Below are 13967 nucleotides of genomic sequence, written 5' to 3'. Positions count from 1 at the left end.
GGCACTCGCCCCTAGACTGGGGACTGGTACTGGGAGCAGCATTTATTGTTTTCGGGGCCAATCCCTTTTGTGTGTGTTTGTTGCCTCCTGTGTTACCTTTTTACCCTCCACTCCGTTTGTGTTCTTTTTGTTTACTGAATTTTTCGTTGTCTTCTCTCGAAGACAAAAACCCACATGTGAGCATTTAATTTCAACAACTGTCGCCTCCTGAACCTGAAGCCCAAAACCAAAGGCGGGAATACCAATGCCCCGAGACCCAGGCAGCATCTCTCCAGAGCTCTCTATATACATTTTGTTCTGCCCCCTCCGCCATGGTATGGTTCCATGGTTCCATGGTTCTTCCAGCAGCATCTCAGAGGCAATGGCAGTGGCACTGGCAGTGGCAGTGGCAGGCAGCGTCGCCTGACACCAACGGCCCTCATGTTGGACACTAAACAGCGGGCGCTGCCAAATGACAACCAAACTACATGAAGAAGTACAACAGCAACAACACGGGGACAAGTAACAGTGGGAGCCGCATTAATATGGCCAAGGTAAAGGGTATTTAAAAGCATCCACCACAGGCACGGCACGGCACAGAACGGGGCCAGAACCGGGCCCCGGTTACCCGGTACCAGGGGACGAGCTGGAGAGGCCAGTCATGAGAATAAGAGTCACAAAGACAAATGTATCTGTACAGTGGTAAAGAGTCCATCGAAATTTGAAATATATAATGAAGAAAGAACATACGAAAATATATTTTTGAGGGGAAAATGTCTTCATTTTCAATATTCGGTTATTTGTAGCTTACAAAAATCATTGACGGCTTGCAAATAAGCACCAAAACCACCTTTCCAAAAGTCATCTACCATCGAAATCTATGGACTGAACTCATCCCCATATTATACCTTGTCCTTGCATGTCCAATGTCCAGTGCCTGTCTCTCTGTCCACTCCGCTTTCAGTCAACTCTTTGACCTCCAAAAAGTGCCTACTAATTTTCATAATTATGCACTGGCTTTCTTGAACCACTGTGCACACTGGGGCGTTGTTTTGGCTGGTCGACAGTTCGCTTGGGTTTCGTATTCTTAGGCTCCCTTGGCTGCTGTTGCTGGTCGTGTGTGTGTGTGTGTGGGTTTTTTTTTTGTGAACAGGTAGTTTTCCTCTTATTTGGGTTTTTGGCCCGAACGAAACGAAAGGAAAGTAAAAGCCAGAGAGGAGCCCACAAAAAACGAATGAAAATTAAAACAGTCTTAAAGAACATGACAGGCAACCCTGAAATTAGTTGACAAGGATGGAAAAGGAGGCACAACCAGAAATGAAGACCGACTGACTGAAGGCTGAAACACACACATCCCGACATCGTGCTGGGTTTTCGGTATCCAGGGTTCTGTTCTGTGGACGAAGATTTACATAATGTGTGCGTTGCGTCGTGTGGGAATTTCATTAATGAAAGAATTATGAGAGGTTACATAATGAGGCCCCCGTCTGGCCTGTCCGATGGCTCAGATAAACTTCAGTTCTTACCACCGCGCCGGTTCTATGTTTGTTTTTCTGTGACGCTGCTGCAGGCGGGACTGTCCATTCAATCCTACCTTTGACCCTCTGCCATTGACCAGGCCATCATCATTTGTGTCTCCATTGTGTTGAACAACAAATTAACAAAGTTTCCAAAGAAATACGTAGTTGTGGGGCCAGTCAGGCCAGCCCTTGTTTCCTTTGAACAAAAGTATTCCCTGCTGTTGTACGAAATTTCCCCTAAGCGAAGGGACCTTTTTCACGAGTTATCGCTGTATTTTACTGTGAAATTAATACAAATTACGAAAAGAAATAGTCTGCGAAGACGATCCAAAATCTGTGAAATGTCTTAAAAAAATTCCTTAACTCAACCGATTCTGTTAACCGATTCACGTCTAATTGATAGCCAATTTACAACCGAATCCTAACCGTTTGACAACCGTTTGACATCAAATTTTTAATCGATTCACAACTTTTTGATAACCAATTGAAAAATTATTAACATATAACTGATTCATAACCTTTTTATACCCGTTTCATAGCCGATTCATTACCGACTGATGGTAAGACATTGCAATTAAAAAACAATTAAAAAAACAATTAAAATTATGCAAGATTCTAATCGCTTTATCTTCTGTCTGAAGACATATGTACATTGTAGGGCAATTGTCTGGGAATAAAAAATAAATAAACAATATAATTTTGATAAGAGATATATGTATGTACGATACATGATACACGTGCTATACAGTTATAAATAGACAGCAGACGGTTGTTTGACAAGAAACGGAAGTTCGGTTTGCTTTCAGTCTAGTCCCTTCTGGAGAGTAAATTTCATAGACATTTGTGATGTGATAAGACCGGCCGTGGCAACGGCAGCGATATCTTGTGAGATCTTGTTCTATATCTGTGATAACTATGGGGCAAAATTTTGTTTGCTACTTTACTAATGAGTGAATGTACCCAAATCAATTTAATTTTTGGCAAATTGATATTTTTGCATCGTATAAATAGTGGACGGAGGTGCTAGCAATGATCACAGTGTACCTCGATCTACCTTCAACCGCAACTGGGAATCGTGAGCAGTGAAACCAGCAGTCAACATGCGGAACATTTATGGTATACGGTCTCCACAGTGTAAAGAGCATCAGGAGGACAGAAAAGTAATAAAAAGCCTTTCGTTTTTGCAGCCTTAACTCTGCTGCTTGTTGCAGTAATTGCAAGCAGCGCCAGCGGCGCCAGTGTGGAAAGGATATACGGTCAAGACGTTTCCGCAAACGCAGTGGCATTCGGCCGGAATGCGAGGGATGCCTCCGCCCCATGCCAAGCGACAACTCCGCCACCCTGTGCAGCAGCGACGACAACGCCGCCACCCGTAGTAACAAAGCCGCCATGTTCTGGAGAGGATGAAACCACGACAACCACCACTACAACAACTACCACAACACCCAAGACAACTACAAGCACTACGACAACCACAACAACAACAACCACGACTACAACAACCACGACGACTACAACAACCACGACAACTACAACCACTACAACAACAACCACTTGCTCGCCATCAACCACCACTACAACAACTACCACAACAACCACGACCACTACAACAACCACCACGACAACAACAACCACTACAACTACAACCACGACAACAACAACCACGACAACAACCACAACCACGTCAACAACCACTACTACAACGACTTGCGCGCCATCAACCACCACTACAACAACTACCACAACAACCACGACCACTACGACAACCACCACGACAACAACAACTACGACAACAACAACGACGACAACCACCACTACTACAACCACCACTACGACAACCACCACTACTACAACCACACCAACAACGACAACTACAACTACTTGCTCGACAACAACAACCACGACGACAACCACTACAACAACAACCACGACTACAACAACCACTACAACAACCACGACAACAACAACCACTACAACAACAACCACGACTACAACAACCACTACAACAACAACGACGACTACAACAACCACGACAACTACAACCACTACAACAACAACCACTTGCTCGCCATCAACCACCACTACAACAACTACCACAACAACCACGACCACTACGACAACCACCACGACAACAACAACTACGACAACAACAACGACGACAACCACCACTACTACAACCACCACTACGACAACCACCACTACTACCACAACACCAACAACGACAACTACAACTACTTGCTCGACAACAACAACCACGACGACAACCACCACTACAACAACCACGACAACAACAACCACTACAACAACAACCACGACTACAACAACCACTACAACAACAACGACGACTACAACAACCACGACAACTACAACCACTACAACAACAACCACTTGCTCGCCATCAACCACCACTACAACAACTACCACAACAACCACGACCACTACGACAACTACCACGACCACTACGACAACCACCACGACAACAACAACCACTACAACTACAACCACGACAACAACAACCACGACAACAACCACTACTACAACGACTTGCTCGCCATCAACCACCACTACAACAACTACCACAACAACCACGACCACTACGACAACCACCACGACAACAACAACTACGACAACAACAACGACGACAACCACCACTACTACAACCACCACTACGACAACCACCACTACTACAACCACACCAACAACGACAACTACAACTACTTGCTCGACAACAACAACCACGACGACAACCACTACAACAACAACCACGACTACAACAACCACGACTACAACAACCACGACAACAACAACCACGACGACGACAACAACCACGACGACAACCACCACTACTACCACAACACCAACAACGACAACTACAACTACTTGCTCGACAACAACAACCACGACGACAACCACGACAACAACAACCACTACAACAACAACCACGACTACAACAACCACTACAACAACAACGACGACTACAACAACCACGACAACTACAACCACTACAACAACAACCACTTGCTCGCCATCAACCACCACTACAACAACTACCACAACAACCACGACCACTACGACAACTACCACGACCACTACGACAACCACCACGACAACAACAACCACTACAACTACAACCACGACAACAACAACCACGACAACAACCACTACTACAACGACTTGCTCGCCATCAACTACCACAACAACCACGACCACTACGACAACCACCACGACAACAACAACTACGACAACAACAACGACGACAACCACCACTACTACAACCACCACTACGACAACCACCACTACTACAACCACACCAACAACGACAACTACAACTACTTGCTCGACAACAACAACCACGACGACAACCACTACTACAACAACCACTACAACAACCACCACGACAACAACAACCACTACAACTACAACCACGACAACAACAACCACGACAACAACCACTACTACAACGACTTGCGCGCCATCAACCACCACTACAACAACAACCACGACAACAACCACTACTACAACGACTTGCGCGCCAGAACCAGCCACTACACCAGCAACCACTTGCGACACCACAACTGCTGCAGGCTGTGCGGGAGCCTCTGCCTCTGCCTCAAAGGTCGTCGCGTCGTCCCAATCCAACCGTAATCCCATTCGCCGACCCAACGCCAGACCTCTCTGGGAAGTGGCCGCCCATCAGCAGTCGGCGGGCACCAATTCGCTTGACAAAGCACTTCAGGTGTCCTGCGCCGGAAAACCCGATGGCTTCCTCATGGCATCGCCGGCACGCTGCAACGACTATTACATCTGCCGTCACCAACGCGCCCTGAAGGTCAGCTGCGGTGACAAATACTTCAATGCACTGAAGGGCATCTGTGATCTGCCCGAGAACACAAGCTGTGTTCAATCCTAAGTGAACACCAAACCGAAGACGAAACCGACACTCAAAACGCAACAATGCGCAAAATTGGACGACAAACTTTGAATGGAAAATTAATATATGTAAAACTGTATATTTCTATATAAAAACAGCAACTGCTTATAAAGGGCTTATGAATTTAAATATATATTTGGTTTTATTTCAATTGCCGCCGCGTCATGCAGCAGGCCACATCGGTCGGTCGTTTAGTGGTTCTGGATGTGTCATTAATATGCCTGTTTTTTGCTAAATTCCAAAAATCCACTCCTTAATCTAGGATTTTCGTGGATTATTTGAGATTCGCACGACAATCTGGCAAGAAGGAAAAATCTCACATGCTTCTGACCAATTTGCGGATACGAGAAATGGGAGACTGAAACCGAAACTGTTGCCAATTTCAAATCGCAATACGCACCTGTCACATAAATCACCGTCCAAATGTGATTTATTAGGTATTCATATTAGTTGCGAGTCGGAGGCAATGGAATGGAATGGAATGGCATGGAATGGAGAGCTACTTTGACTCCTGAGGGGCTACACGCTAATACATAATATGTATCTGTAAAACACATGTAATGCTCTCGCATCTATGAGATACATTGTGTTTGGTGTCTTGCCAAAAAGTCTCCCGCCAGCTGCTGCTCCCCCCCTCCATATTTTGTGTGTGTAAAATATTGAAATTGAGTGCAAACTACTTTGAACTTGTTTTCTTTGTTATTTTTTCGTTGGCTGCAGATACAGAGCAGCCAGCACCCAGCACCCAGAGCCACCTAGCAGATACATTATTAAAATGATATAAAGTAGCCGAGACTTGAACGAAGGGAGCGGGAGAGGGAGCGGTGGCGGTGGCGGTGGCGGCGGGTGTCTGCAGCTTGCATGCGAATTGGCAATGAACTCGTGCAAAGTTATGGCCCCAAAGTATCTGCTGGATACGTGTACGTGTGTGTTTGTGTGTCCAGAGGCTGCTGTGTGTAGTATCTTACGAATAGCCCAACTTAAGTTTCGGTAATCATGTGAGAATGTTTCAGAATGGAGTGGACTGAACGGTATGAATGAATGAAATATTCGTGTAATCTGCTATAGCATAGCGTGCTTGTATCTCTCAGATATTTTATCTAATGTGAGAGGCTATGAGTGCAAAAGATATCTTTCAGAGTTGTGTGAAAAAAGGTGAGAAACGTTTTGGGTTAATCTAATCAAAGGAGAGCGAAACTTTGCTTTGCATCTTTGAGATATTTTATCTAGAGATGGCTAGAGATGTATCTAGAAAGAGTCCGATCTTTAATATTTATTCAATATATAATGGAAAATATGACATTCGCAATGTTTTTGTGCCTATCCATCCATCAGATACTTTTGGAATATAAAAGTATCTAAACAACACATATAAAACCACACAAATGATGCACACATATGCCATAAGACCCCAAGTTTATGGCCAGGAATGCAATTAGAGTTTCCACCCCTTCGAAAAAATTGATATAAAATTTACGATATCTGCAAAAATGGTGGAGTAATAAAACATCAACCGAACGTCCATCTGTTAGGAGGTACTTGCTCGCATCTAAACTATCTAAATAGATATATAAAGTATCTGTGGTGTGTGTGTGTATAAAGAAAAGATACATGCTCGACGCGAACCCAAGGAGCTACAAATTTTAATTACGACTCTCCTGCATTCCACTCAATCATTCCACCGGTCCGTCCTACTGCTCCTTTACAACAGTTCCCCCACTGCTGTTTCTAAGCATAAAAACCAGTCTCAAATGCGTTTTCTTCTATTTTTTTTGGGTATATTATGCAAAAGATACAAAGCACATACACATAGATACACACTTCTATGAGTGGACCAAGAGGCACGATAGATGGAGGAACTCTTCTGCTGGGACGACGCTCTTAACTTTTATTGGCGAGCCTTAAAGCAAATTTGTCTGGGCCATTTCGGTGGCTTTCGGGCCATCGTCTTACTAGAGTATACCCTTTCTACGGGGTCGCTGGTATTGTACAGCGTGGGAAACATACTAGCGAGTAGGGCCGACAGCGAGTATAACATACAGTGAGTATATTGTGTAAATTATTAAAAACCAACGAGTACATAATATTGCAAGTGCCATGTAAGGTACATATCAGGTAACGAGTACACCGCATCACAATATTTAATAGCGAGTTCATAGTTTAGCAGGTTTATCATGAAACGAGTAAATAAGCCAACCAGTTTATAACGAGTAAACTGCGTTCGTATCATTTGTATAAGTAATATATGTATCAATAAATGAGTATATGATACAGCGAGTACAGCGAGCATCTTGAATAGCGAGTAAATGAAGCAACGAGTATATTAAAAAGCGAGTACATCAATTATCGAGTAAATCTTTAAGCGAGTACATTATACAGCGAATATATTATATAACGAGTATATAATACAGCGAGAACATCAAATAATCTTTAATTCTAAAGAAAAATCAATAAAAATGGCACAAATTTCATGTATACATGTATCTTCTAGCTACCTTTGAGAAGATCAACTGAAAAGTGTATCCAATAGTTTCTGCCACCGAAATCCTGTCACTCCTTTTTCCAGTGTTCTCTCCCTGCAGTATGGCAGCGCAAGATTTATGACACTCTGCCGAGCGCGTACACAGCGCATTCAAAAATTGTTGAAAACAATTAGAATATTTTAGCAAACGACCAACAGAAAGACAGGGACAGAGACACAGAGCGAAAGACTATAAAAGTTATATGAAGGACGCAAGGAGGGGGAGAGAGAGGGAGCGAGTAGCGATACGAAGGGTAAGGCTCTAAAAATTATGCGCCAAAATGACTTTGACAGCAGTCGCGACCGTGGAGGGTCGCCCGCCATCCATTCCTCCCTGGGTTATCCCTTACTTTTTATGCTCATAACTAAGTAGCAGTCATTGTTTCATATGACTTATAATTTGGGCTACATTTACGATCCATTTTGGCCATAGAGCGGCGGTGGTGGCCACCACGGTGGGGGCGGGGGCATGGAGGCACCATGCAGCTCATACGGCAACAGGCAGTCATCAAATATTCAGCTGCTGGCTGTCGCTGTCTCGAATATAACATTAAAGCATCAGAGACTCAAAGAGGGTTGCCACGAAAGTTGTAAAGAGACGAGACCCTTCTTTTTTTCATTTAACTTTCACTTCTTTGACATTTTTTCTTTAATTTATGACCGATTCTACGTCATTTATTCGTTGAATTCCATGTAAAGTTTTCCATTCCCTTAAATTGAATTTCGCCTTCAATTTCCACGATCTTAAATCTCAAATAATAGTTCAACGATTCGTAAAAATATTGGTAGCTGATTTTATAGATTCCAAAAAATGTAAGTTTTAAATTTAGTTTCATTAAAAATAATGCTCTAAGAGCTACTTTTAGATACTTTTTAATTTCTAAAAAAAATTTCTAGTAAGTCTTTCCCTTTTGTTTCTTTTAAAATTCGTCCATAATTCCTCTTGAATTTTCCCAAAAAATCTCTTACATTTTTCCGAAAATTGCTCTTAAAATGTCCCAAAATATCTCTAAAATTTCCCTTAAATTTCCCAACCAATCTATGGATAACTTCTGCTCTAATTACCCCCTTAATTCTCTTTTGCAAACTTCCAGTCGTGCCGCAAAACTCTCGAAACCATCCTCGTTGTATGCCTCATTGAATAGATTTCATTATGCTCTCTCTCTCCCGCTTGGCTCCTTCTCCTCTTTTATGGCGCTTTGCCCAACCCCACCCACCCCCCACCCCACCCGTTAAATCTTTTGCTGCGTGCCGATTTAGCAAACGCTTCAACATGAACTTCAAACTGAGCCGCAGGCCTCAATCACATCCCAAACAACCAACTGGCAATCAACCATCAGCCATCAGCCATCAACCCATCCTTCTCTCTTTCTTTTCCTTTTCCTCTCCCGATTTGCTTTTCCTAGAGACTTTTCCTTGGGCATATTTTTTTTTCTTTTTATTTTCTGTGGATGGATGAATGTTTTTCTTTTCATTTTGTTGCACATTTTTCCATTTCATAAAGCAAGCGAGTAGCCCGAGAGTCCAAGTCGGAGGCTGTTTATGATTTAAGTTTCTGGAGGCTGGAGAGGCCGGAGAGGCTGGAGAGGCCGGAGAGGCTGGAGAGGCCGGAGAGGCTGCTTATTAGAGACGGACTCGACTGGACTGAACTTCCTTTTACGCGCCACAGAGTTCTCGGACAGACTCGACGCATTAATGATTGTTAGTGAGTTGTGAAATTGCTCTAACTGCACTTTCCAAGCAGCTTCCAGCGGCAGCAGCACCAGCAGCAGCTTCCACACCATTTGGCGGCATGCGGCACAGAGTCTTTCCGGCTGAAGTCTCTCCCTCTCGCTCTCGCTCAACCCATTCGCATATTAAAGAGTAAATTTTTCAATTTCACAGACATTAAACGCGGCTGCTTGGCCTCCACTTGAGCTTAAACGCTTTGCCTAAGGCCCAGACATCATGGCCTCCACTTCTGCTGCCACTCTGCCACACAGCCACTCTGCCACCCTGCCGCACTTGCCACTCTCTGTAACGATGGATTCAGCCATTAAATAGTTTGTTAAAATTTGCCTTATTAGATTATTAAATTTTCGCAATTTAAGCAAAATTCGTTACCCCCCAAAAAGTCTAGGGCCAGACCAAGAAGAACAAAAAAAAATGACCCTACACAGCAAAAAATTCTTCAAGACTTTTTGATTGATGGCCCAGAGAGAAAATTCCTCCGTTCTATTGGTTTTGAATGATAAATGTTCTTGGCGCTTTTTTTTCCTGTGGTTCTGGGGTTCAAAAGGCTAACAAAAAATCTCATTAAATTGAGGGAGAATTGGGGAAAAGCTACGAAACTAAGGAAAAAAGATTATAAAAAAGATTCAAAACTGCTTTCTGCAAGATTTTTATACAATTAGCAAATAATTAATTTAATGGTAGACTCATCTGGTTCTATTACCGAAAGAATCTCACAGATAAATGCACATGTACATATTAGATTTCAACCTTCAGGCATTTGGAAAGTTTTCAAAGCTGTTTTTTTGTTTTACTTCATCGTTTCAATCGACTAGTTCTGCTCATAGTTCCAAAAGGGAACTAGTTGCCGAATTGGTTCAAGAAAACCAATTATGGAAGCGATTTACACAAATCGATCGAAAAACTCTCTAACTTTTGGATGGAAGGAATGGCCAAAATTATATGTACAAGATTATTTTTGATTGTACAAATTATGTTTTATTTCTTATTTAATTTTTTTTTTTTAATTATTTTTTATGTTAAATAAATTTTGATTTAATAATATTATTTAATTATTTTATTTATATTTTTTACGTATTAGTTACATATTAATTGTAATGATGTTTCAATATAATTTTTTAAATTTTTTTTAAATTTAAATAATTTTATTTGTATTTTTTACGTATTAGTTACGTATTAATTGTAATTATGTTTCAATATAATTTTTTTTTAAATTTAAAACTTATTTCTTATTTAATTTTTCCTAAATTGTTTTTAATATTTTTTTACCTTTTTTATAGTTTTGATTTTTTTACATTTCTTGTTTTTAGAATTTTTAAAAATGTTTTTCTATTCAATTAATTATTTTTAGGCAAAAAAAAATCATCAATTTAAGATAATATCTCAAAAAGGATATTTTGGAGCAGTGCAAAGAAGACTTGTAGATGTTTAGAAAGATCTTGCGATGGGGGATACACTCTTTCGATCGATCTTTAATTCCCAAATCAATAGAGACTCCCTATCTAGAAGTTTTCTGAATATTTTAATTTCTACCGCAAAAGAAAGCTGTTTTCAAGCGTTTCACAATAGTTTTTCCCTTAAAATATTTCCCTCAACTTTAATCCCATGTAGAAATGGCAATGGAGGGGCAATCGTGTTTCTTCTACTGTTTTTCGGCACTAAATCATTTCTAATCCATCGCGTTTCCCCCACACAAAAACTTCTAAACCATAGATACAGGCGCAAACACGCACACACACACACAACCAGATATAGATGTATCTGCAGTTCTCTTGCATAACCTCTGCTTTCGCTGTGTGTACGGAAAGGGTCAACACACACACACACTCCCACACACGAAGGGCTCTGGAACAGGCCGAAAATTTGGCATTACCCCCAGCAGAGTGCATGTGGCATGTCCCCATACCCCATTGTGGGGGGTCAGTGCTGCTTCCTCCCTCCCAGGGCTGTGTCTTTCCTGGGCTGCCTGCTATCGACATGTGCACAACGAGGAGGGAGTGGAGATGGGGGTGGGTTGGGGTTTTGGGCTACGTGCAACTTGGGGTAGCGTAGCTGCTTTTGTGTTGTTGCCACTGGCCATATGCCAATTTTCGGTAAACTAACTTGCCTAAACTCGACAAGCAAATTGCCTTCATTAAGATACATGCTTGCTACCTACAATTTAGTTGCACACACACACACCACAGAGGCATGTATCCCATAGATACATATGTGTGTGGATATGCATTTTACTCGACCTGCACTTGGGTTTTTGCTTCGTTTCTTTTTTCTTCTCTCTTCATTTTTTTTTTTTCAATTTCAATGCAGGAGGAGCTCCTCCTCTAACAAGCGATGACGATGAGGACGACGACGACGACGACTACGTCAATTGGGTCAGAGCTTCAGCAATTTCAATAGATACATACTGGTAGGAGGCCCCCATGGGGGTGGGGGGGTTCTGCCGAGTGGTAAAGCGTGTAACAGAAGCCACTTTAAGACGCCCACATATGGATCCCGCGTTGAGCCGAGCCTCCACCGAAACCCAATAATAAAGGCAGCAAAAGTGTTAGAAAACCTGTATCTGTATCTGTATCTGTGTGCGTGTGTGTGTGTTTGAAGTTTGGTGTTGTATTTTCCCTTGGTTTTCTTTTTTCTTTCCGTTTTTCCTTTTTTCTCTTTGCTTTGCATACACATTAAAGTTAATTTCGAATCGCTTTTAAATTAGCTTAATTCGCATTAAGTGAGCGACGGGAATAAAACTCACGCCTACAAAGAGGCCCGGGCCCAGGCCTCAGACCAACGGAGTAGAGCCCGTCCATCCGCCTGTCCGCCTCCACGCCCGTCTGGCCGCCACAACACACAAGAAACAAGCAAATGCTGAGAGCCGAGTGCCCTGTGGGGGGGTTACGAATGGCGGGATACTCATTAATATGCTAATAACGGCATGAAAGCCATGTGGAGAGGGTTTCTTAAGAGCTTTCGGAATGGCCATAGGCATTTGAGTGTAATTTATTTTATTAAATTGTTAAAAATATTGAAAAAAATTTTTTTTTTTTTTGCCAAAAAATACAAAAAAAAATGTACATTTGGAGAAAAATAATGCGGTTTGGTAAACAAAAATAATTTTTTGTAAATATTTTAAATGCCGTTATGATAAATATTGCTTTTGGAAAACAATTCCATTTAAAAAAAATACATTTGAAAAAATATACTCTTTTTGGAAAAAATTACTTTAATAAATAATAATAATTTAATAATTTTAAGCAATTTTTTTTGTTTTTTTTTTTTTATATTATGTTTGGTTTTTATTTAGAGTATTTTCGAACATCTCTATATTCTGTGGAATTAATCAGTATTTAAATGCCAATTTTAGTAGATTTTGTATTTGTATTTATTGAGTTTGAGATAATTTCAGCAACTTTCCGCATGAAAACATTCGTTGCAGCATTTCTGCAGCTCCATTAGCGGAGCTCCCATCCGTCCCTCTTTTCAAAGTCAATGTCTAGTCGCATATGCCCCTGATCCGCTCATACCCTCAGCCACAAATGCCGAAGCTCAAACGGCAGCAAAACATTTAAATGTTGAACAAAAGCAATAAAAACGAACTGAGACAGAAATCGAGGCGACGATGCGGAGGCCACCAAAAAAAAAAAAAACGAAAAAAAATGCTGAAGCTGGAACTAAAGCTGAAGCAGAAGCTGGAAGCTACCTACACACACACGCGGAAGATACACAAACAGAGACCCGCGAAGATACACAAACACAGACACACACACGTACAGTGAGCTTCAGATACAGATACATGAGAGGCGGCGCGTCGTCGAGTTTTTGGCGGAAAGAACACCCGAAACTCCCGAAAAACTGCCCGCAGCGAAAAGTCAGGCAGAAAACCATCAACTTCAACACCAGTAATACCACCAACAACAAAGCAACAACAAGAGCAACCCGTCGGCGGTGGCACAAAACTTTAAGATACATTTCGGCTGCTGTCGATTGGCGACGGGCCACAAACATTTTTAAACGCTAGAACGCCTCTTCCCAACACTTTCGAAAAAAGGCCTCCAACAACAACAACAAAAATGTATTTCTTCTCTGGTTTTTTGTTGTTGTTGGTTTTTTTTTGCAGTTACTGCGGTTTATTTTATTGCCTTTGTATCGTGTTTTACTTTTTTTGTTTTTTTTTTTGCTTTCTGTATGGCTTGCAGATTCTTTTGCACAATTATTTCAGTTCGGTTCGGTGCAGAAAGTTTTGCGGCCTTTTGGGTTAAAATTAAAACAAGATAGAGGGAGAGAGTGAGGGAGACAG

General features: G+C 41.8%; 1 protein-coding gene across 1 annotated transcript; it reads left to right on the top strand.

The window, feature by feature from the left end:
• The first annotated feature begins 2528 nt into the window (after positions 1 to 2528).
• Positions 2529 to 5409, top strand: LOC113565425 (mucin-5AC). The gene is made up of 3 exons (XM_026987366.1): positions 2529 to 2574; positions 2711 to 4864; positions 5105 to 5409. The coding sequence occupies exons 1-3, from the start codon at positions 2529 to 2531 to the stop codon at positions 5407 to 5409; spliced, it is 2505 nt and encodes an 834-aa protein (XP_026843167.1).
• Positions 5410 to 13967: the final 8558 nt, after the last annotated feature.

This window comes from Drosophila persimilis, unplaced genomic scaffold, assembly GCF_003286085.1.
Source record: "Drosophila persimilis strain 14011-0111.01,24,50 unplaced genomic scaffold, DperRS2 tig00000124-arrow-pilon, whole genome shotgun sequence".
NCBI classification, from domain to species: domain Eukaryota; kingdom Metazoa; phylum Arthropoda; class Insecta; order Diptera; family Drosophilidae; genus Drosophila; species Drosophila persimilis.
Note: the sequence above shows the minus strand (reverse complement) of the source record. Positions and strands in the feature narration are given on the sequence as shown.